This window comes from Molothrus aeneus, chromosome 32 (genome assembly GCF_037042795.1).
Source record: "Molothrus aeneus isolate 106 chromosome 32, BPBGC_Maene_1.0, whole genome shotgun sequence".
In the NCBI taxonomy this organism is placed as follows: Eukaryota; Metazoa; Chordata; class Aves; order Passeriformes; family Icteridae; genus Molothrus; species Molothrus aeneus.
The window spans coordinates 1,987,294-2,012,884 of NC_089677.1; the positions used below are offsets into that span (position 1 = coordinate 1,987,294).

At 40.2% G+C, this 25,591-nt stretch overlaps 1 protein-coding gene across 3 annotated transcripts in view; it reads right to left on the minus strand.

Annotated features, from left to right (window-relative positions):
• MPPED1 (metallophosphoesterase domain containing 1) overlaps positions 1–23,856 on the minus strand; it is a 64,613-nt gene extending 40,757 nt beyond the window's left edge. Inside the window, exons 1-3 of one of the 3 annotated variants that reach the window (XM_066568422.1) lie at positions 23,766–23,856; positions 10,042–10,304; positions 4,881–5,066 (exon numbers count right to left, since the gene is read on the minus strand). In XM_066568422.1, the coding sequence (XP_066424519.1) occupies positions 4,881–5,066; positions 10,042–10,193 (338 nt within the window). In that variant the 5' untranslated portion in view covers positions 10,194–10,304; positions 23,766–23,856. Of the gene's footprint in view, positions 1–4,880; positions 5,067–10,041; positions 10,305–22,800; positions 23,098–23,204; positions 23,274–23,765 lie in introns of those variants that run through there. The other 2 variants (XM_066568423.1, XM_066568421.1) reach the window with 2 other exon arrangements.
• Positions 23,857–25,591: the final 1,735 nt, after the last annotated feature.

Sequence of the window (25,591 nt, forward strand, 5' to 3'; positions counted from 1 at the left end):
AGTGTAATTATCGATGGTCAAAATGGCATGACTACAATATATAAATTCTAATTCCTTTTGCTGCTCTGAAGCTGATTTTTTTCATCTTCAACATGGTTTTAATCTGGTTTAAACATGAGTATTACTGAACATAAAAATATACCTGTTAAGAGAGGAAGAAAAATAATTACTATCATTTTGCAAAGCTGAGCAGTAAAGCAAAAGTAAAGCTAAGTCTAGTGACCACAAGTTTTTCTGAAGATCTTTTTTCAAGACCTTTAAAAAGCAGAGATGATGTTTATTAACAAATCTCTGATTCTGTCTACAGAATCTAATACTACAAGTTTAGATCATATACAATCTAATTCTAGAAAGAGGTAATGTTCTAGTAATGCTAGTTATTACAGTTGGTAGACATCTTCACTCTAAAATATTTTTTAGTCTGAAAAAAATCTTATCCTTTGTGCTGAGTTTGCCTAGGTCAACTTCTGAAATGCATGCCAAATAATGTAATCCTTTTTCTTGTCTGTATTTGTGTGTGTACAACATGTAATAATATTTTCAGGAAAATACTCTGAAGAGCTAATTATTGTTTTCCATTACAACTGCAAGCCACTTTCTATTTTTTTATTTCCAATTTACCTTGAACTTGAATCTCAAATAGAAAGCCTGTCTTAGAAATTGGAAAATCTCAAGCAAACACACTGAAACAATATATATTACACAATGTGTTAGTTTAAGTAATCTTCCCAATCCATGCACAGAAGAGAATTCTCAGAGAAAAGATGGAAGTATGTGTTGCAGCTTATACCACAGATCAGCTATTTAGTTAAATTTCCAGGAAAGTAACCCACAAGCTCAAAGTGACAGCGGGTCCTGGAGCATACAATTTGGAAGTGATATTACAGGCTTGAGCAAAGGGAATTACATGAGCAACTGAGCCAGGCAGGCAATTTTCAGTGCCAACAATATAGGAGATAAAAAATAGAGACGGTTTTGGAGTCAGTATTTGATGAGTGTACTAAGGCAGGACATATGTCTCTGTATTTGTCCTACAACACATTTGATTGACATGCAGGTAAGGAAGGGAATAAATAACAAAACTCAAAATAATGAAAAAGCTGCCGATTATTTTTGTCTGTTGGAAGTGTTATCATTAAAATCCCCTGAACATGCTGGAAAATTAGCACACATTCAAAGTCATACCAGGCATTCTTATAAATCATCAGAAAGTTTCCCTGGATTCTTGGCCTTCTGTTCATTCCTACCATAAAACATACCTTGTACTTCATCTTATTCTGGTTCTCCAAAACTGAATTTTTAAATTTGGAAGAAAAATACAGTAAGAGAACAAACTAGATAAAAAAAGGAAAAAGTTGAGATATGATAACAGGAGAAGGGTCTATTCAGAAAAAAAAGAAGGGAGGGCAATGAGCAGGTTGGCACTGTTTGTATGCTTTGTAAACTGACTATTCATCCCCTATTCCCTTAATTTCCTAAGTTACCCTGAAAAATGCCATCTCATTGTTCTGTTAAAAACAGAATAATCCACAAGACCAAAAAGGAAAAGAGAGCTAGGAAATTTCATTGTGCAGGGAATAAATCTGTAGTGTTCTCAGAACATGTGCAGTTCTGGTCTCACTCCTTTTATAAGCATGTGGAACAAAGAGGTACAAAGAGTGACAGAGATGATCAAAGGCATTTAAGGACTTCTGAACAATCTTCAGCCTGAAAAATATCTTAGGGGCAGATATGGAAAGAGCCTAAAAGTTCTTAAGCAGAATAAAGAATGATAAGGTTTTTCACTTGCCTCTTCCAGTATTAGGAAATACCAAATGAAATTAGTAGGTGACAGGTTCAGAATAAGCACAGTTCATCTCAACATCCCTGTCATATTCTGGAACTCTGCTGCAAAACTGTGTCTGTGCTCAAACTTTGCACAGACCCAAAATGCAATTAGAAAACTCAGAGAAGAAAAATCTATATATTAAATTAAAAGTAAAGCTGGACTGCCTACCAGAGAAGGCTGAGAAAATAAGCACATACAGTGATCACCAACATTTTATCTCTTCCACAGAATTAGACACCAAGCCAGCCCTACTGAAACCTCAACTCTCTCCCTGAGAAAGGGCTTAGAGAAAAACACGCATGACAGAAAGTAATTAATCACCAGAAAGAACAAACTGAAATGAACTAGAGGGCTTTAGGGGTCAGAAGTATAAAACTTGGTGACTAAAGGGCTGCCAAAACAGAGCACTTGGGTAGCAGCCCCAGGCAGGGACAATACTGGGATCGTAAGCGCCGTTACCGAGCTGGTAGCGGCCTTCCTGGGAACCAGGGACAGTCAGAAAAAGAGAACAGATTTTAGGGGATGACTCATCCAGCCAATGTGCCTCTATTAGCACAACACTTGAGCATGTGCATGATAGAACCATAAGGCCCATGGAAGTTAATGACGGTAATGTAAAATAAATTTTCCATCAGACAGGCACAGGAGTTTTGTGTAAAGCGCAAAGATAAAATCTGAACTTGCTGAAGGGCGAGTTCATCTGGAAAGATGAAACAGAGAGATCAGAGTGGCACAGACCCAAGAGGGTATGGCAGAACTGAAAACTGAAAGGTAGGAATCAATGATGCACATAGAGACTTGGAGCAAAAGCGGGAGGAGGGTTTGTATCTTGTGCTTGAGGGGAAGCTGAGATCAAGGGAAGCTGTACCAAACCTGGTGTTTATTGCAAAGCAAAAACAAAGTTGTAATCTAAGGACAGCAGGAGACACAGATTAGACAAAGAAGTGGGAAAGCGAGCCCTGCACATGAAGGAATAAACAGGGAAATCTGGCAGCAGCAAGGAAGAATGTCAGTGGAGGAAAAGTTGGTGCCAGAGTCTGTCAGTTACTTTCTCAAGAAACCAGTAAAATATTAAGAAAGAAGGAGAAGGTTGGATTAGCTGCAAAATTATGGAAGGTACTGGAAGCAGCCATCTAGAAAAATCAAAGCTGTTGGAGACTAATGCGTTCACAAAAAAATGGACAATCAGCAAAACCTTCTGAAATTCCTTCTCAATGGGGATGCTTTTAACCATTCTGCCATTTACTGCAGATTTTGTGAACACTCAGTATATTGAAGAGTTGATAAACTGGTTGTTTAAAACAGCCAAACAAAAACTTTATTAAAAATTTAAGTTAAATCTTTATTTTAAATTGCCAAGAAACTAAAAAAAACCTTTTAACTTGATAGCTTCCTGTATCTCAAATCTTTTGCTCTTGCAAAAATATAACTCCAACCACCAAGATCACCTTTTCCCAAGCGCACGCTACCATGAAATTGGAAGCATGCCTGAAAAGTCAGAAAATTAAGCCTTTTTTTTTGGAATAAAAATGATGAAGAGAACATCACAGAAATGCCTTGGGAAATCTTCCTACCATTCTGAGAGGATTTCAGCTTACAGACATCTTCAGAACACCGTACAGCTGTGACCAGCAGGGAGGCAGATGGAGAACTGGAGACAAAAACTCCAATTGCAGCAAGCAAAGAGCACAGCCCCATCCTTGCTCACCAGCAATATCCCAAAGCACTTCTCTTCCCACACCAGCAGATAAATAAAATCAGGATTATTTAGAATGTGTAACCATATGGTTTGAATAATTTGTAAATGCTATTTTCAGCATATTACTATAATATATGGTAAAGACCTACAAAATAGAGTCAAAACTTACTGTTTTATAACCAACCTGTTCCATTTGGGTGCAGAGACAGAGTTGATGGCTCTATATCAATTATTCCACGTGCTGTTCCTACCTTCATAGTCATAGAAAAAAACAATTGTTCCATGTGGGGCATATTATTGAGTTCCTGAGCTCAAATAAATATTTATCAGCCTTGCTAATAATTATTTGCTAGTAAATATTTGTTTAAATTGTGAAGTCCTGACTTTCCTTTTTAAATTTCATTTCAGCCTACATGCATCTGTCTGCTTTGTGCCTTCCTAGTGGATTGCTGCAATATGTAGCAAAAAAAAAAGGAAAAAAATGCAAAAATATCAACTACAAGAAAGAAAATCAACACAAAAACTTGAAATCTGTTACCCTTAAACTGGGTCCTTTCTCTCTCCAACTCCTTCATTCCCTCTCACCTTTTTTTAATTAATGAAGTCTCAAAATCCAGAAGCCACTTTTATTCTAAATTAAGGTATCTGCAATGCTGCAAGAACAGCACTGATGAGGGTTTTTGTCTGGATACAGTGCATGCTTTCCAATTTTTATTTTTTTTAATTTTTTTTTAGCATACACAAAACATTGCAGAAGCACATGTAAATCATCACTCTCTTGCCCAGTGGAACAGAATTTCAGTTAGCAATGCCAAAAGTTGCCTACAGAAGGCATCTACATCTGGTCTGCTACATCCAAGGCAGCAACCACAGGCACACAGGGTTTGCTTTGTTCAGAATTCATCTCTGTGGCGCAGCTGAGCCTCAGATATTAAAAAAACCCTCAAACCTATGAGCCCTCTGGGGTTAAACAGAAAAATGTTTTCAGTCACAACAACTTTTTAGGGGACACAGCAAAGCTGTAACAATGTATGCAAGAGGTTTTATGTAAATCATTAAAGCCTCCTGACTTCAATTGTTGCTAACACCAAGAAGTTGCTTAATGTACACTTGAGAGTGTGAAGGCAGAACAGATGAATAGTCTCACAAATCCTATTTGCTCAGTTGGAAAAATGCAAAAATATTTGTTGAATCTAAGAAAAAAAATCTGATTCCTGCTCACTGCCATTCAAATTTAAAAGTGAAATTAATATTCATGATTTCTGAGTGTGTGATGGTTTTTAACTGGGAGGCAGAAGGGGCAGATACAATCAGTAAACAAATTTACTGTCGAATCCACACAGAATTCAATACCTACCTAGCCACTCGTTGAATTTTTTTACTTCACTAGGAAGCCCCAGCTCAGTAAAATCACCAGCATGTATTAGCACATCTCCATATGGCATTTGGATGGGATCAGTTCTTGAGTGAGTATCAGAAATACAGACAAATCGTGTGTATCCTGGAGGCTTCGGAGCGTCATGGGGCACCGGATCAACCCTGCAGGAAATGCATCATAACAAGGTTATAAAGTATTTACCTACTCCTTAGTGTCTGCTTTGCAATTCTGACACTACTTTTTTACCTTTACAAAAGAGTACACAGACTTCTAAATCTGCCGGATGGAAGGATTTGTTAAAACAAACCTAACACTAATGGGAGGTGTAAAAATTCTTGATGTTCACATCACAACATTTGCAGTATTTGTTGGGTAGATAGATTAATTTAAAGAGATTAGAGATTGGACTATGGCAGTAACTCTGACACAAATACAAATAAATCAAAGGTATTGCCATTTTCAAAGGAAAAGTACTATCCCATTTCATTGTTTAAATATGATTACACTGTACACAGGAAAAAGATTTATTTTAGATACATAAATACATTTAGATGCTTTTTTTTTTCCTAATTATAACTTCTTTTCTTCAAGTTACTCAATTTGAGGAAATTTAATTAACACATTTTGGAGATATGTTTCAGTGTGTTAATGCAAAGCAACATAAAAAGTCTCCTAACAGCTGTAAATGTATGCTAAAGCCTGACTATTGTCAGGACAAAGTGACGACTTTCTGGGCTTAATTACACTAAATGAAATCAGATGCTGTGGGGGGTGAGGCTGCATTGTTCAGAACCCAATCTCTACATTCAAAACTGAAGAAACTAGATCTGGCCCAGTTTGATGAGTCTCACTTGTATTTTACAAGAGGAAATCAGAGAACACCCGTCTGCCATAGAAGGAATACTTGTTTTCAAATCAATCTTTTTAACCTCAATCCGTATTTTGTTTGAATACATAGAAGCAAATCTATCTATATGCAGCTATACTGTATCTGCTACTCCAGTTAGGGAATTCTGGTGGAAAAAAATCAAAAAGCAAGAGATGCAAGAGTTATATTAATGTCACTAGAAACCAGAGAGATATGCAGAAATGTTATGAACTATTTTACTTTTACAACATTTCTTTTGAAAGGGCAAATAAAATTAGTTTTGCTCACTGTTGCAGTATACAGTACATATTTCTATCCCTTGCTGGCTGTGCTTTAATTCAGGAGCTTACTTTTATATAAACAAACTCAGGAGAAAAAATTATAGAGATCTTTGCTTTTAATAATACTACTTCTGTTTACTAGGTAAATTTTCAAAAAGCATTTTAGTGCTTAAAAGGTGTAAGATAATAATCTTTAATCACTCAACCTTTTCTCTGTGTCAAAAAATCTATGAAATTTATAGGCAGATAAACTGAGCTGGTTTTGACAAGTTCACAGGATAAGTGGTAGGGTGAGGAACAAATCTAAAACACTGAAATTTTTTTAAATACAGAAAAAGGTCTTAGCATTTTCTACAATGTAACTACAAAACCAGAGTATGAACCAATTATTTTGTACCCATCTTTGCCACATGGGAAGAAGAAATATTGGGGTTTTTACAGCAAAACTGGAGGAGCAGCCTTTTTATACAAACACCTTAGGGCTGTCTTTCTGAAGTTCAGGTTTTGAGCAGAAAGTAGCTGAATATGAGCTGAGGGGTAAACCCATCTGTGATCAAATCCTACTTGATGAACTACATGCCAGGGGCATATGTAAGCAGGGATGTAGTGGGAATTCCAAAATTTGGGTGGCAAAGAGTGCGGTGCTTCGACTCCAAGTAGCTGGAAACACCTTGTGTAGGACATGTGGGGAAGGGCAGATGACGGAAAAGAGCTGAGATGTTAAAAATGCCTCTGTTTTGGAGGAGGAGAAAGCTGCTCAGGGCAAGCTCCAGGGGAGGCAGCAGGAGTGCAGAGGAATGTGAGTGGTGAATGGTGGGGTTCAGACTGGGAGGTGAGGATTTGCCCTCAGGTGGGAGCTGGGTGAAGGATGGTGCAGTCAGTTCACAAAATGAACTAGGATGGTTGGATAAAAATGATGAGGGCTGACCTTGGCTATCACTGTAGCTGTTCAAGCTAAAAGGATTAAACACCAGTGCAGTAAACTGAATTATTGCTCTTCCCGCCCAACACTTCCCAAAGCGAGTTACAGATCACATTACTGAGCCAGCTTCAAATCATGGATACTGCCTTGGCAAACAGAAGGATATAGACTGGTCTAAAACACCACTCTTTGACTTTTCATGCTAGGGAAGCCTTTAAAGCAGGTACAGCTTCTCCTTCAGAAATCTTTTAAAGCTCAGCACAGCAGCGAGCCGGGTGTTAGGGAGCAGTGTATGTTTCACATAGGAAGCTGTGTGGAAAGAACAGCAGACTTACCATGGCAACCCCATGCAGCACATAATGCACATGCTTTGGATGGGGATGGGGAAGGTGTGGACAGCATTTTCCTGGTTGCTGAGGTATGTGTAACTTTCAAATTCTCTGCAATAGGCCAGAGAATTTTCATGGGGAAAAGGCATCAATATAAAAAAAACCCACCCAAATAAATGAGATGCAGATTTCTCATGTTGAAGTGAAATGCATGCACTGAGACCATATATAGGTAAAAGCATATGTCAAGTTTCACAAACTCATCTAAGTTGTATTACTGGAAATAATTTCTGAAGGCTCAATCCCCATATTCTTGTGTAACGCATTCCCACAGCAGCTGTCACACCAACACCCAATGCACAGCTTGCAGCATGAGCAGAGGAATACAGATCTGCTGATTATTTTTGTGCAAATGCTTTTGTTTTTCATTAGATCAGTAAGAAAACTTGCAGAGAAACTGAAAATTGAAGTTGGAACATCTCAGAGCAAAAACACTACTAGAGGTTAGTTTATACACTAGATTTCAGTACTTCAGGAAGGAGTGAGACAGGCACTTTCCAGAAATGACTGATGGACTTGAAAACACTGGCAGAATTTACCATCCTCCTTGTCAGAGGCAACCCAGTCATCTCACAAGCACAGGGATGCCAGACTACGACAGGTCTAGAAAGGGCTGTCAGCATGTTCTGGGAGCTAAAACATCGAATAAGAAATCCAAACCTGCACAGAGGACCAAGGAAGAGCAGCAGAAAAGGAGCATACAACCCTCTGCCCCCCCTCACCCATGGTTAAAGTAGTTTACTGAGAGTTCCGATGTTAACACATCTGTGTGAAATGTTGCTGATTGTCCACAACATCACTAATGGAGGTATTTTGAACCATGCACAAAGCCTTCACCTCCCTGAAGTTAAGGACAAAACTTGCATGCACAGAAGCAGGGCTAGGATTTCACCCACAACAATCATGTGAATAAAATGTGCTTTTGTCACCCTTTTTATGTCTACTTTTCCCTTCTTTGTTACTATTCTGTTCACTGGTAGGAAGAAAAAGCAATCCTGCTGGTATTCAGAAACATTATTTACTATTTCTGTACAAAGAGAAAGCGTAGGTCAGATTGTGGTACATGTTTCAATTGATTTGGCCTGTTTTTCTATTTGCACAAGCTTCTTCAATAGTATTAATCATTCATGAGAGATTGCTAAACTCTTCTGAGGAACTATTTTCTAAGGATATCTTATTTTCAACTCCTTGCTTGGGTGCTGGGTTTCGATTCAGGAGGCTTAGGTAGTTGACTGCCTAAGCCTCCAGTACCACGATTTCTTACTGGTTAGAAGTTTAAGCAGCATATTGTTGAGAGCCAAGTGAATAATAAATAACTTTTTTTTCAGCCCAGTAAAAAACATTTAGCTTTTAACATCAGGAAACAGATTTCTGAGTGTCCAGGAGCTGTCTGAATATTCACAAAAAATAGCTAAGCCTCAACAAATCAGGCAACCTGCATTTGGCATTTTCATTTGAAAAAGTATTTCAGAACCCACATTTGTTTGTTTGTACTTTTTCTACCATTTGCCAGCTTTATAAACAAAAGATGTTTCCCAGTGCTAACACTCAACTCATTTTACTGTTTGCATTTCAGTAGGATCTAAAAAACCCCAACACAGACCATAATATACTGCCCCCAAAAACCAAGTGTTTGCTCACCATCTTGATATACATGTTAGTCATCAGATTTTTTTATATAATCTAATTTATGCCAAAAAAGCATTCACTAAATAGACACACAGCATTCTACCAGTCACAAGTGCTGAGTTTTTTAACTGCAGAAATCATGACCTACAGTTTTAAGTTATCAAATCATATTATATATGACAAATGTAAATTAGGTGACTATTTGTTCAGTCCTCCTAAAGGAAAAGGGTTCTCTTTAAAAAATTAAAACCAGCCATCTGATCTAAAGATAAGGCTGCTTCTCTCTTTAATATACACAATAAAATGGTGCAGACATTTTCATTCCCTATAAAAATATTTTACAGTAGAATTTTATACTTAATTTATTTGTAATAGCTTTACTGTTTTACTCTTCCTTCTGGCTTTAAACTTTATGGCAGGTTTCATTTTGTAATTATAATTCTCCACTTTACATTACAAGTAAATCATCTAGAGCAGTTAATTTTACTGATGTTGTCATTATATAAGAAGTCAGAAACAAACACATTATTTTAATTACTCTTTAAGCACTTGGCACTTTTGGAAAGTAAGTTTTCGGATGGGTGCCCACAGTATTTTATGTATTTATATGATTTTTCCCTTGTATGCAGCTTTAATATAACTAACCAAACAGAATGTGTGCTGTACAGATCCAGGCTTGGTATGTTCAGCAACCATGTACATTAATATGCAAGTGCACAAAGCAAACAAACATTAGTTATTGAGATTGCAGAAAGTATCATCCTTGTATCATCTCGTGTTTTATTGCCACCACTTGTTTTTTATTTCTCTTTTCAATACCTAAGTACTATGTATTACACTTACACCAGTGAGGAAATCTTTCTCCCATCTTTTAACAAAGTACTTTTCAAATGGACTGATTTCTTGTCATTATAGTAAATATTATTAGAAAGGCAGCAAAACAGCGTTCCTTGAATTCTTTGTGACTGGTCCATGGAATACCACATCGACAAGGCAATAACCATTCCGAAGGCTGTGCCGGAGCAATAACAGCACTATAATACTTACATTTGCACATGCGGGGGCTGGAAGCGTCCCTGGTTAATGTTGTAGAACGTGAAAGCCTGTGTGGGGTTGGAGCTGTACTCATCCACCTCGATGATGAGCCGGCTGTGCTGGTGCCTCCTGGCTGCCATGATGTGGGACTGGGCGAAGGCCATGTCTGCGCGCGGGGCCGGCGCCCTCAGGCCGCCATCTCTGCTATCTCCCTGCTGCGGGGGCCAGCACCATGGCAGCCCCCGGCCCGGCCAGCACGCTGCCCTTCCAAACACCTGCGGCACAGGGAGACACGCAGCGTGACTGTCGGGCACTTCCTCTGCTCACAAGTGCTTTGTGGAACGGGAGGGGAAGGCGAGGGACGGAGACAGACTGCTCAAAGTACACAAAGTTCTCTAGTCAGCAACCTGGTGAACGTGCTTTACTAGGGGTGGGAAGCACGGAGTGCAAGTAAACTTTCTACACTTAGAAATGTATAAAAACGACTTTGTGAGAGCTGTCTCTCCGTGATGCACAGAGGAGAGGAGCCATAGTAGTCACCCTGTCGCACTCGACGCTGTTAGCCTGGTTCAGCACCAATCTGATCTTTGCTTGTGGCCTTTTTACGATTGTATTTTAATTATGGAATAAATTCTCCATATTAATCAAATTGGCTCATTCTTTTATAACAAGAACATAGCTCAAGTATTTCAGACTTTCAATCCAAACCCAAAAGATAAGACCAAGCCACATCAAATCACAATGTTTTTGCAACACAATCGTTTACATTCTTCTTTTTTTAAATAGAATGATTAAGTTTTATTCCCCATCCTCCCTCAGAAAACCCCCACCAAACCTGAAATGGAATACATGACTATAGAGCACTCAAATGCAAGTAAATTGAACAGGAACCAGTTAAACTATATTTTCTCAAAGTCTGTGACATTAGAAAGAAGCATTGCAAGTGCCTGTTCTCTACATCAACAGAAGAGTGAATGGCTTTCTGTGCACTCGATCCTAGTTTTATAGCATCACTGATGGAACTCCTTGAGGAACACACAACTCCTTGAATGAAGGACATATATATGAAGGGCTCCCCTCTTCAAATAATTTACAGTCAGTAATAGCCCAGCATTCTGAATTCACAGGAAAACAGAATGATTCCAAGGCTAACACACAGTTAAAAGTTACTAAATATTTAAAAAATGTAAAATCCCTACAGGTTTTATGTTTGGGAATAATTTTTTCCCCGAAGGTTATGCAAGTCTAGAACAGCAGTACCAAAAATGGGTAGGGGAAGAACAATGTGAAACTAACTGGAATGCAAAGAGTATCCCCTAGAAACAGCAGAAAATAATTTAAATGCGAATTTTACTCCTATTTCCCAGTTTTAATAAAAAATGGATTATAAGCTAAAAAGGTGGGTATTTTTACACTATAACTTTGCATCCTTTTTAAAAGTTGTCTGACTTAAACATTGACTTCCATGCAACCAGGGGCTCTTTTCTTCTAGGGAATACAAGCAATCTGATTCAAATACTTATTTCATGGAAATTCATGCTAGAATGCAACAATTCACTTAATATGCAGAGTTTTGGAGAGCAGGACTAGAAGTATTTTCTGTGACCATGCTGATGTGCCTTTCTGCCATTCTGAAGGGACCACTGCCGAGTGATGGATGAGGGAGGCCTTCACAGTCACTCTGATTTTTAAACCTATTTATAAGTACTTAGGTCCAATTCAGTTTAGTGGAAGTAAAGCACTTAAGCATCTTTAAAAATCTGGGCTGCAGCCCTCTGCTTAACTACTGCAGATGTTAAGTGCTCCAAGAAGTGGCAGAGTATTTTTGTTTGGGAAAATCTTGTTCTCAGGAAGCCAAAATGAAAGATTCAGCTTGGTTTTTGTTATTGGCTGAATGGCTGTAAGATGATGACAACTTGCTGTCACTAACAAGCCACAGCAAAACAGCCTCAGAATAAAGGAGCAGATTCCTACATGCCCTCCCCTAGAACGGAGTGGTAAGGAAATGCTAGAATAACAACAAAGAAAATTTGGGATTTCAAACACTCTCAGATGCTGAGTTCAGGCTGCAGAAGAAGCAGCAGCACAAAGGAATGTGCCAGAGCAGGGGGAGGGAAGGGAGGCACGATCCTTGTAAGAATAATCAAGTACAAATTGCTGCATTTAGGAAATAAGAAATTATGACAGCAGATGTGAAGAACCTTCCCTAAGGAGCTTCCTGTATTAAATGATGCATTTGTAAAGAAGTTTGAATAGTCAAGGTCAGAGATTTTATAGGGGGCAAACTGTTCTAAGTGAACCTACTTCTGTTTGAAAGAAACTATTAGAACTGGTGACCTCTAGAAATATTCTCCATTAAGAGAAATAATTTATGATTCCACACCTCCATATAAGGATTTCAAACTACCTGAAAAACACAGCCTTTTTTTTACAATTTGGGGATTGTGCCCACTTTACACACAACTGAACCAGGGTTTCAAAGAAGTTAAGGCACTGCCTTAGGGACCTAGAATCTCCCTTTAGCCTTGGGAAGCTCTCAGGAGCTCACAGCAGCTGAGGAAACAGCTTCTGTCAGTCTCCTCTTTGGCTTCTGTCCTTTACAGCTTGTCACAAGTCAGATGTCAAGCCTGCTGCAGAAACAGCAGATAAACCTGCATGTACCCCAATATCCACCCTTTGGCTCTCCTCCTCTTTCTGGGTTGGTGGAATGGCACGTACCAACACAATTTAACTCAAAAGACAAATTTGTTTGGGAACAGAAACACATCCAGTACACCAACTCGACACACCCTTACTGCTGAAGAGCTCTTTTAAACAGGGAATCCACCCTTGCCCACGGGAGAGCGAGTGAACCACACACCATTTGGCCAGCCTGAGAGAATGGCAGCAAACATCCAGCAAAAAGTTCATCCTATATACAGGTTAAAAATGGGAAGACAACCTCTTTCCTTTGATTAAAAAAAAAAAAAGAAAGAAAAAGAAAAAAAAAAAAGGAGGGAAAAAATGCAACAGTATATTGAGTCTTCTGCTCAGTGACAGTCACTCAGTGCCAACCCTGGACACATAAAAAACATAAAAACAAGATGGAAAGGGAAGGAAGATCTAGGAAGAGGAAGGAGAGGAGAGGAGAGGAGAGGAGAGGAGAGGAGAGGAGAGGAGAGGAGAGGAGAGGAGAGGAGAGGAGAGGAGAGGAGAGGAGAGGAGAGGAGAGGAGAGGAGAGGAGAGGAGAGGAGAGGAGAGGAGAGGAGAGGAGAGGAGAGGAGAGGAGAGGAGAGGAGAGGAGAGGAGAGGAGAGGAGAGGAGAGGAGAGGAGAGGAGAGGAGAGGAGAGGAGAGGAGAGGAGAGGAGAGGAGAGGAGAGGAGAGGAGAGGAGAGGAGGAGAAAAAGGAAAGGAAAGGAAAGGAAAGGAAAGGAAAGGAAAGGAAAGGAAAGGAAAGGAAAGGAAAGGAAAGGAAAGGAAAGGAAAGGAAAGGAAAGGAAAGGAAAGGAAAGGAAAGGAAAGGAAAGGAAAGGAAAGGAAAGGAAAGGAAAGGAAAGGAAAGGAAAGGAAAGGGAAAGGAAAGGAAAGGAAAGGAAAGGAAAGGAAAGGAAAGGAAAGGAAAGGAAAGGAAAGGAAAGGAAAGGAAAGGAAAGGAAAGGAAAGGAAAGGAAAGGAAAGGAAAGGAAAGGAAAGGAAAGGAAAGGAAAGGAAAGGAAAGGAAAGGTCTAAAAAAAAAAAAGAAAAAAAAAGAACAGCAGTCACTGAAATGCCCTGAATGCCCTGTGCTAAACAGAAATCATCTATGTAACACACAGGATCAGTAAGCATAATTCAGTATCAAGCTGATAATTCAGTATCAAGCTGATTTCAAGCTCATTTCAGATACATACACAGATGTCTTTGAACCTTACCTTTCAGTCTATGGTTTTCTTCCTGCATAAGTGATTGGCTGACTACTGACATTCTTGGTGTTCGACAGAACAAGCTGTCTCCTTCCAGCTTGACTGATAACCAGACTGACACCCATTACTCCCCTCTTTCTCTTTCCATTTCCAATAGTTCCCCAAATTGTAACTTTTCCTTTCTTTTAATATTCTGAAATGTATTGCTTTCCCAAACCACAGTATAAAATGCTGCAGGGAAATAATTATCGGCTTCTGCAGCATGCAAGTTTTAAAATTATATGCCCAGCATTAACAACACAGAGAGTTAAGACTTAAATCCCCACAGCAACAACATGCTAACCATCCTCTTCCCCCAGACTTATGGAGCTGCGGGATGTCTGCCAGGGAAAAACAGAGAAATGTAAAAAGGACTGCAAGAACATGAATACTAAAATAAATACCACAAACCTGGCTGTTGGAATCACAGACTGAGAAAAAGCTATTAAATCAGCTAAGCCATCTTCTTACAGAAGGCAGGAATGTTCTCTGTACAATAATTTCCTGCTGTTTTCTCCAGCATGTGTTCAAATGGGCCCCAAAGTCCACTGTGTGCAATGGACACTGCTCCAGCCTTCAGAAGGCTTCACATCAGGACATAAACTGTGAGGATTGAAACACCTCTCCTAAAGAATTACTGGACTAGGCAGCTAGGACTATCCAGATATATTTAAGTACTTTATGAGATCCTCAAATAAATCTTTGTATTAAGATTTTATTTTTTTTTTTACTTTTTCAGCCTGAAATTTCTGGTGTTATATCTCACCAGCATAAATATTTCCCCATCTACATGAACTTCCCAGCCTTTTTATACATCCTATTTATCTTTTTTTTCATTTCAAGCCAATGTTTTATTTTGATCTCACTTCTCCACTCACATATTTTGCTTTATTCTAGGTTCACTCTCATGACCACTGTCTCTTCCCAAATCTCACTCCACTGCCCCACTGTTCTCTCCATCATCCACCCTTTGTCTCAAGTCTAAAAACACCACTGACACTTCTTGAAAATAATTCCTGCAGCACAAAATGTGAATCCAGAATTGAAGCTACATGGATCAAGCAGATGTCACTGAAATAATAAATAGAAACCAAGATAAAATATTGATTATGATAATTTTAATAATAATTTTTAAAAGTCAGTAATTGGGAGAAAACTATAAAGGTGTTCTCTGTTGAGGACTGAACTTTGCTAAGTTGCAAACATCTGAAGGTCAAGAAGCACAATGTGACTGTAGCACATCACAGCAAGAAGCTGAACAGGGGTAGTTGCCAGATTTTCCACCACCAGTGAGACAAAGAGAGAAGAGAATGCTGGGACTCTAGGCAGTACCAAGGTCAGGGGCAAAGAGGCAGCTAAAGAAAACATGTTCATTTTGCTCAGCCAGCCTCTCAAGCTGATGTTTGGGGAGGCAATGAAAGAACAAAATGTAGTATCAAAAAAAAAAAACAAAAAAAACAAGGAGGCATTTCCATGCAGCTATGAAACATCAAAGCTGTATTTTTTTCAGGGAAAGCCAGTAAGACAAGAGCAGTAAAGCACCTTAAAGAGGAGGATGAGTTTGTGATAGACTACATGGTGACACACTTTCTTCTCATGCAAATCTTGGACACTGCTAAGCAGAAACTCTTTCAAGAGCTTTTACAAGCGCCCAGGTCTTCCCTATACTACAGTGCCCCTCATAAACTGTCAGATCACCCCTTACATGAGGAAGTAGACCCTTTATTTAAACCTCCAAAATCACTACAAATGTCAAAGCAAAATTTTTGCAATAACCAGCTTCACCATCACAAATTCCTGCTTTTGCTTTAACTCCGGAAAATGCTTGTTACAAACTGACCACCAGTAAGTGAACATACCGAGACTAGAAAAGCAACCACTTACTCTGAGAAATAGGCTGAAAATACTAAGGATTTTTGCTAAAATACCCATTTCACACAGTTCAGATAGAGGCCAATCAATGGAATCAGTCTGCTATCTTCAGTTCTGCCACTGGAAAATGAATATTGAAATAATCCTAAAAAGGCATTCTTCTGTGGGAAAGGACGACCCAGGGAAATCACACTGCTGTTGAAATCTTCCCAGAGAGATACACCTTCCTCTTCCTCCTCTTCATCTTCTGAAACAGCATGCAGGTCCTGGGAAAGCAAAACCACTGGGCCTCCCCTTGGCAGCCTGGTGTTCTCACCTGACAGATGAGGACTTTAAAGGGAAGGAAGCACAGTCAAATGTCATGGAGACACTTGAGGATTTTAAGTTTGATCACACACACTTCTACTGATGGAATCATTAGGCTTCCTAAATTAATAGGATTTGTTTGAGATAGGAACATTTCCCATTGCATTTAAAAAAATAAACAAAACTAAAATGCACTTCTAGGCGTTTTTAGAAAACATCTGAGGTGAAAACATTCCTGTGCCAGCAAATCTAAATTTGATATCAATCAAATAACACTCAGTTCTGTGACTCCATCTTTTCCCTGGAAGTCATAGCTATTTCCACCCATATAAGCAAAACCAGGTGAACGTAATTCTGAATTACCTGTAAGCCTCAAAACCCTACTCTTTTTGTCCTCTTCTGTTTAGAATCTCATATTTCACATATCAATGAATACTTCAGTGCCTCATCATATATCTCACATATTTGTTAACTGCAGATCTGCAGGGCACTGAGCAATCTGGTTTCTAACATGGAAAAAAAAACAACAGTGACTTTGACAGACCTCTTATTTCTCTATAATTCCAACCACCTTAACCTGCATTAGGAAAAAATAAAGGCAACTAAATCCCCCAGGTTATTTCTCACCATTCTAAAACACACATCATTGCTCTCCTTTGCAGGTTATAATGACCTGTCACATACAGTATGAGAAAACTCTTGACTGGATTTTTTTTTCTACAAATTAGTTACTTCCTTTGCTCTAGAACATAAATATTGCACATTTCTCTCATTATTTTCTTTATAAAAAACACGAACATACTTGTGAGCTTCAACTGTAATAAAAAGATTATATGGAGACAGCAAGTACAAAATGAGATAAATTATTTGGGTTTTGGGACTATGTGGTAACATCCACTTCTATGAAGTTTATATCCAAAAATATACTGTACCTACAGCACACCAAAGTTCTGACAAGGCATCCAGGAAAAGATACAGACACTGAGTTCAGAAAATACAAAAATGGCACATTTACCTAAGAAATCCAAATCTGTATTTGTTTAAAGCAGTTACCACTTAGAAACCTTCTTTGTCAGTCTTATTTTGAATGATCATATGATTTTTAATTACTTTTTCTCATTTCCCTACTTAGTTCCCAAAACTATACAGTAAATGAATATTCTATTTATGAAAATGTAGTTTTATTCTGGCTCATTAGCAGTATCATTTTCTGAATCAATTTCTCATCCGTACAAATAAACTGTTCATTTATTCAATTTGAAAAATCAACAAAACCTAATAATATTGCTTTGTTTCCACCTTAAAATTCTGCTTTACCTTATATTCAATATATTTTAGATACTGGAGTGCTCTAAGATTTACAAATAGACTGAATATTTGTTGAGGCTAAACGCATTATTGTAATCCTACATACGACAGTGCCTGAATGTATAAAAACATTGTAATATTTCAATGAAATATTTAAATGGATACTTTTTTAAAGTAAAATCAAATGTTTTTCCTGAAAAATATAATATTTTCACTCAATACTACCTTTAGTTATCTAAAAATACCTGCAGAGTAGATAATCTTTGTAAGTAATTACCTCTAGGGAAGGAAATTTTAAATAAATATCTAAGAGCCACAAAAATAATTTCTCACTTTTGCCTTAGTCTCTGGCAATAATATATATTCTGCTATGTTACTGTAAACCGTGTGTATATATTCATTCAGGAAAAAATTAGAATTCCCCAAATGAGAATACTCATTCTAAAGGAAAGTAGCTAAAAATACAAGTTATGCGGGAAATTACAAAAAATGGACATTCCAACAGAAATAAATTAGGGTTGTGGGTGTTTGATTCTACATTTCAGTTTGCAATTTGGGCATGTCATCTACTCCTGAATCTTTCAAGATATTATTTACTGAGAAGAAGACTAAGTACTGAAACATATTTAAGACACAGTTTGGTTTAATTTTAAATTGAAGAATGTTCTTTTTCTTTACTCTTATGTGACAATTGGCCACATCCTCATTTCCTAGCCTAGTACAAGCCCTGCTGGGTGAAAGCCACTTGCCTGCGACACTCACTTTATCCAAATTGCTTTCAGTGGAATTTGTGTGTAATAAATTGACAGGCTCTTCCTTTTTCGTGCAGCAGCCCCGCTTGGCTATGGATTCATTTCTACTGCCAATATTCTCATCTGATTTCAGAAAGAAATCTGATGCTAACAACTCTTGAAAGGACAAGAGCACAAAAAAGAAGTGGCCTATGCATCCCTGTAGTTCAAGATGAATGAAATGACAAAAGTGCCAGCACATATGTCAAAGGTGGGATGTAGAACACAGCTCACATGCAAATATATTTATAGTGATACTACTTCTGGCATCAGTGTCTCTTTTTCTACTAAGACCTGGAGATAAATTATAAAATTAAACATACAAATCCTTCACAGCTACATTTTTTTCTCTTATACACAAAACTTTGAAAATTTACTATGCTGTCATATTATTTCTGCTGTTTCCACTTCTCCCTCATCAATCCCACTGAAACCCTTCATGTCATCTGATTCATGTCCAGGCAGGGAGTCACTGGGATTGTTACCTTTATTTTTCCAGGTATTGCCTCTAGGACTGATGTAAGGAAAAAACAGTCAACAACCACTCCTACCCTGAAGTCATGTCCACAAAGAGCCCCCCTACGTGGTCCATGTGAGATAAAAGAAAGGCTGCCCCTGAACTGTGCACGGCCCATCAGCTGATTCACTGGCTGCTTCAAACACTCACTTGAAAAATTTTAGCTGCACTGGTGAAAAGATTTTCATGGGACACTAAAAAAATGCTAAAATAAAACTACACAGTTTAGAGATGGAAAGTAAACAGAGATCAAAATGTAAAAATATCTGGGAGGAAAATAACCAAATTCTGAAACGAACTCACTGCACGTTTTTGTTTCTTTTCCCTTCTGTTTTATTTGATCAACATGGTGAAATCTGGACATTTTTTTTGATGTTGACAAACCTGAGGTTTCTACTAATATGTGTTGAAATTGACATTTATTGTCATTCTTGTTGAAGGTACAAGCCAGTTAATCTCTGTCAGTAGCTAAACTTTAATCTACCCCATCCCTACTACATTAGGCAAGGTGTCTTACCAAAATCCTCTCGTATTAGGGACACAGTGTTGAGGGACAAAACTCAGAACAGCAATACAGTATAGAAAACCTCCAAATTGAAATGTTTTGCTTTTCTACCAAAGAACCAGAAGAAAGGCTGTCCACAAAGCCAAAATAATCCTTTTATGAATATATTACGAGTGTCCACAGACCAGGTGAAATCCAGCAGCAAATGATGATACAGCCCTACAGTAAAACAGTCTCTGCCCCAGATTACAGCCTCCAGAAACTCAACAAAGGATATGGGAGAAAAACAATGTAGCACAGGAATTATCAGTGCAATGGCAGCACACTCTGTTCCTTCCATTTTCTTTTAGGAAAAAATAATGCAAGATTAGCATCACAAAAGACAGAAGTGGGAAGAAGATGGGATTTGATAAGAGTCGGTGAGACAAGGGAAAAGGTGATAAGGAATCAAGTGGTGTGCAGGGTGCTGGAGTTCCACAGCGCATCAAGCGCAGTGATGCAATTCTGAGAGCAGGCAAAAAAGGAGGCTTGTGCAAAACAGCCAATTAGGAAAACATGGAAAAAACAATCAAAAATATCAGTCACCATCTCCTCCTTCATATGCCACTTGTTCAGCTGCTCTGCTGGCTTCAGTCTTTGGTTCAGTGACAAGACCCTAGATGCCGTAAGGGAAGCTGGGCTGACTGCGTGACAGAGGAATTCAATTTAAAAGGTGAAGAGGACACACCACATAAAAAGTAAGCTTGCAAAGAAAAGTGATACACTCTTGGTTTTAGCAGAAATGTACAAATTAGACATATGTAACAAGCGAGAGCTAATGCTTGCAGTTGAAATGTATTTCTGCATTGCACCTCTCACTCAGTAAAGACGAGCCCTTACTGCACTGATATTAATCTGACACAGAATACAGCATATTTAAATGATATTATGAACTCAACCTTTACTCCCATAGTAAATCATAGCATTTTAAATTGTGACTGAATGGAAGATGATAAGCATTTTGTGTTTAGGTTACTATAATGAATTCCAAGTCAGTTATGACTGAAAGTTGCCTCATATATACCACGATGGCTAATTGTTGATCCTAATACAATTCCCACTGCATTGTCAAAGCATGGCAAAACTGCCACACTTGTTGACAGTCTCAACAATGAGGTCAAGCAGTGAGCAGCACCCAGGAATGAACTGCTTTGACTCCAGAGGTGGCTACTGCAGAAGCAGGGAAACAGCCAGTACTGCAACAGCTCTACCACTTTTTGCAGTGGATCTGATCAGGGGCTGTCACTCTGCAACCTTGCCTGAGCATCACATTCTCATGCTATTTTATTTGTAATTACATTGATTGAAAAGATGATTTTCTAATGGGAAGTAAAAGGATAACAATCCAGCGACCTTAAAGAACTGTCTTACATTAACCAACTTTGCTTATATCTTAAAAAATAACCTAGAATAGCCAGGATTTAAAATGAAGGTTTTAAGTTAGAAATAATAATTAGAAACTTTCCTCTCAGACAGATGAAATAGACATATGGAAAATGATGACAGAACCCAAACCGATGTATGATCCAGAACACCCAAATTAAAGTTTCCAGGGCTACACGGAGTCTTATTTTGAAAGCTCATACTGTATGTTGCAATATTCTAATATTCCTTCATGTAACTGAACGTGTGAAAAGGCTTTTCCTTCAGCTTACCTTGCACATCCTGTATGAATTCTTCAAAACAAAATTCAGCAAGGATCAAATGGACTGCACTGAATTATTTGTATTATGTTTATTAACCAACTGAGATGAAAACTGTTCTTGTGGATGAAAAGCATTAAAATTCTCAATTATGAATGCACTTTCTAATTACTATTTGATATTGTTTCCATATGTCTGAAAAAAAGAAACTGACTGGGTAATTGACTAAGCAGTTACCTGGTTTCAGGGGATTTGAGTCCCCTTCCTTGTAATTCAGTGGCAGAACTCAAGCTGACTTAAAAACCAATGATCTCTTTATACAATTTTACTTGTTCTACTAAATAGAAAAGTCCACTTCAGTGTAACTCTTCAGGTCAAGAGGACTGCACCTGAGGCAGCAGATCTGAACATGTTTGGTTCCTAGCAGGACATTAATCTTTTGTTCTGATTTCGTATAGTACATTCAATTAAATAAATATGACCACAAACTACACTATATTCTATGAATCATTAAGTGAAGAAGCAGAAACATCAATGTCAGAGTCATCTATGAATGTATGCCAGATCAGAACTCCAGTCTGCTTTACATTCCTGCTGACAGTTCCCATAATGAGCATGCAGCATTAAATAAAAACCATGACCTGTTTAAACAAAGATCAGAGCACCAGCTTTATCTTTGCATTCTCTACTGTTTGTTTGGCATCACAAACTAACACCAAAGCAAGTCTCTTGTTAATAGCAGCCCAGAAGGTTTTCATACAGGGCATGAGGGGATGGCTCCTGTCCACCAAGAACATTTGTGTATCTTTAAAATGGGCACTTTACTTCACACGAACATATACAGGTATTCTCTGCAGTTACTTTGCTGTGAATTATACCACAGGAGATCAGGAAGAGAAGAAAGGAGTTAGAGGGGATAGTGTACAAGCAAGAAATTTTAAAGATGTGTTATGTCTCGGATAGATTGAGACAATGAAACAAACCCCAAGAGCCAAGCCAAAGCTGTTTAAACATACCATTGAAATTTTATGGGTAGTAACTAATATTAATCATTTCACATATATATGATACAAGGGAAAACTACTACATTTAATAATTTCAAAAAAATCTATATATAAATAGAAATCAGTAACCCCCCTATTTTTGTAGTACACTACCAGAGAATTTACAATGTCTGTCATTACGAAACTGTTAATTACAAATAGGTGCAACACAGATTGCCCTTTTTCAATGACTCCATAACTGGTCTTCTCTAAAGATGCATGATTTTTTGGTAGTCAGATTTCAGATATACACTTTTAAAATATAGCCTTGCATTTTGAATATCTGCCTTAGAAAAAGTGAGAGTTCACTTCATCACAAGCTAATTGCAAAGTTTAATAATCCTGCCTAGTTATCAATTTATCCAGAATATCCGGAGCTCCTTTACATTAGTCTAAATTAACCATAAAATTCATTAAACTGACGTTGCAATGGCTATCAATACCATACATTAACAGCAGATCTCTCAATGATAATACTGTTAAGGTACAGACTGTGCAAGCAGGAATCTTCAACTATTGATCTTCTGCCAAAGAGAATGAAGCATTTAAAATCTGCCCAGTTTCTTCACGTTTCCCATCTGTACCCTCAGTGTTACCCACGGACAAGCACACCCATTTATAAATGCATTCCACACTACCCATATGAAAGTGCGAGATAGAAAACGCTAATCCTAAGAAAGCAAAGAAAAGAACTGAAATTTCTATCTAAATGTCCTCAACCTTTTATCCTTTTTTTTTTTTTTTTTAGTCTGCTATACTGCTTTAAGCGTGCTAGATACCAAATAACAGCGCAATAAATCACATGCAAATCGGCATGAATCCTACCAAACTTATTCGAGCGGTTTCCTCCCGGAACAAAACTTTGGAGGTCACTCAATCCTCTCCTACGACAAAGGGAAGCTCTTCCTCTTCCATCACCCCTTCCCCCGGCTGTGCGAGGAGACTATCGGGGAAGGCGCGCACGGCTTTTCCACGGGGGCTTCCTTGGCGGTGCTGGCCGGTGACGCTGAGCACGGCGGGGGGATGCGAGGGACAAGCGGCCGGGGCGCCCGGGGCTCCCGGCCCGGCCTCCGCGGCAACTCTGCGAACAAAGTAACTTCGCGGCTGGGCGGCGGCGGGGCACGGCGGGGCAGCGGCCGCTCTGCCCTCGCCAACGAGCGCTCGCACGGCCGGGGAGAGCAGCCCCGCAGGGACAGGCAGGGTCCCCGGAGCGCGGTGCCAGCCCTTACCTTGCTTCGCAGCCGCTCCGCACGGCCGGCGGCAGCAGCGCCACGGGGCCGGGGCACGGGATGCTGCGAAGCTCCCGGCGCCTCTCCCTCCGCCTCTCTCCCGATCCTCAGAAAAGCCCTTCCCCCCCTCGCTCCCCCCCCCCCGCCTGCCTCACTCTCTCTGGCTTTGGGGCATAGATATTATGTGTATATATATTTGTGTGTGTGTGTGTGTGTGTGTGTGTGTGTGTGTATATTTTTTTTTTTTTTCTTAAGAAGCCAAGGGGAAGCTTGGTTGGGAGAAGCAAAACCCTGACGCGCTTGGGGGTGGGTAGGTGGGGGGTGCGGCTGGGGGGGCTTCAGACCCTCGCACGGCAACACAGGCGGACCCATCCCCCCCCCCCCCCCCGTCTCCTCGGTCCCCAGCCGGGGGAGGCGGTCGAACCTCACCGCCTTCCACCGATCCCGCATCGGGAACGGGCCCTGCGCGCGATTCTCCCGCCCGGGGCGGCCGCCCGGACCCCAGCCCCGACCCTCATCCCTGCCGGGGCAGCGGGGCGGAGGGACTCCCCAGATACGTACCCTGCCCGCCGGGGCTGGCTTGAGGACGCCGGATTTTGTGCGAGCGATCGTCTCCTTCTCCGGGAGCTCAGCCTCCCCTCCCCCCCGCCTCCCCTCCCCCGCCTCCCCCACCTCCTTTGGGGGGCCAGGAATCCCCCACTGCCGGCCCTGCCTCCTCCCCGCCCGGCCGGTGCGCTGATGCGCCGGGGCCGCGGCGCTGCATGGCCCCGGAGCTCGGTGCCCGCGGCCGGGCTGCGCTGCCGTGAGCGCGGGCTGTCCCCTCCCGCCGCGGGCGCGGGTCAGCGGGGGCGGCGCGGGGCCGCCTCCGGCGGGAGGGGAGGCTGCGCGGCCCGGGGCACGGCGTCCTCGGGGAGCGTGTGCGTGCGGCCGGCGGGCCGGACGCTCCGCGCCGGCCTTTGGGGGTGGGGGTGCCTCTGGTCCCCCTCATTCCCGCGGCGGTCAGAGGGAAGTTTGGCACCGGGGCTGCGGGGGGCTCTCCGGGCAGCGCCCCGCGGCCAAGAGAGCCGCTGCCCGTCCCTTCGGCAGCGCAGATGGTGGTGGGCGAGAAGGGCGCCGAGGGGACTCCGGAGGTCCGGTCCTGGCAGGGGGGACACGAGGGTGGCCGAGGAAAGGTCCCTTCCCTGACAGCTCCTGGTGTATTTCTCAGAGGCACCAAGCACTCACAGTTTCCCTCGGCTTCGAAATCAGGCCATCGTAGAATCATAAATATATAATATTGCACTCCTATGATATTATGAGTAGAGAGCAAGAGAGTTAAACGCATGCATTGAGGAGAGGCAAATTACATGTAAAGGGCTTTACTGCACAACTGCAGAGCGATTCTCAAATGAAAAAATTTCAAATCCTTACAAGAATAAATTTAATTCCTGCTCGCACGTTCCCGTATCGCCTGCTAGGCAAGAAAGCGTGCTGGATATCGAGCAACGATTAGTGGAGTTACATCTGGGTTGGGTACACATGGTGACTTACTGCTGATCAAACAGCAGTCTGAAAATCCCAAGCTAGAAAATATCCATTATGGACAGAATAATTGTACTTTCTACATCTCTTCCAGGTCAGGATGAAACAGAGAGCTCTGGGAAGCGTTCTGGAGGAAAGAAAAGAAGCCATCGAGCCCCACACACGGTCCTGTATTACGGAGCAGAGCCAAACTCGCACGCAGGCTCTGCCCGGGTCAGGGGGACCCCACGAGAAGTTCCCGTGCCCTGGGCAGAGACTCAGAACTCCAATACTGGACCTGAAAACCTTCCCCCACAGCTTCCATTCCTGGCAAAACAAACGTATTTATCTTGAAAGTTTGCTTTTTGACATGTCAGCGGTTTTGCAACAATATAAATGTGCTTGGGAAATTTTTGATCGGCCTCATGGTTAGGACCTATTAGAAGCTGCAGAACATATTCACAATCAATTCACTTATTCAGATGCATGAATACAAGCTTAGAAAAGTAATTACAGGCACCTTTTTTTGGAAATCTTGAAGCTGTGTGGTTTCCCCACGGGAAATACGAGTAATAAATTCCTACTTTAAAAAAAAAGAAAGAAAGAAAGAAAGAAGAAAATGTGCTAAGCATTGTTCTTATTTATTTTTGTCTTTAATATCAAAAATTGTCGATTTAATGTTCCAGGTGAGGCAAGGATGGCTGGATGCAAATCCTTAATTTTCACAGAAAAATGAAAATCCTCAATTTCAACTATTCCTTAAAAAAACAATAAGAAATATTTGATATTGATAATTTCGATCTTCTTTTCACTTTTTAAATTTTAGTTGTCTTTTGTAAGAGAAATGGATTTTTCTTTTTTGGTGAATGTATAAACAGAAATCAGCT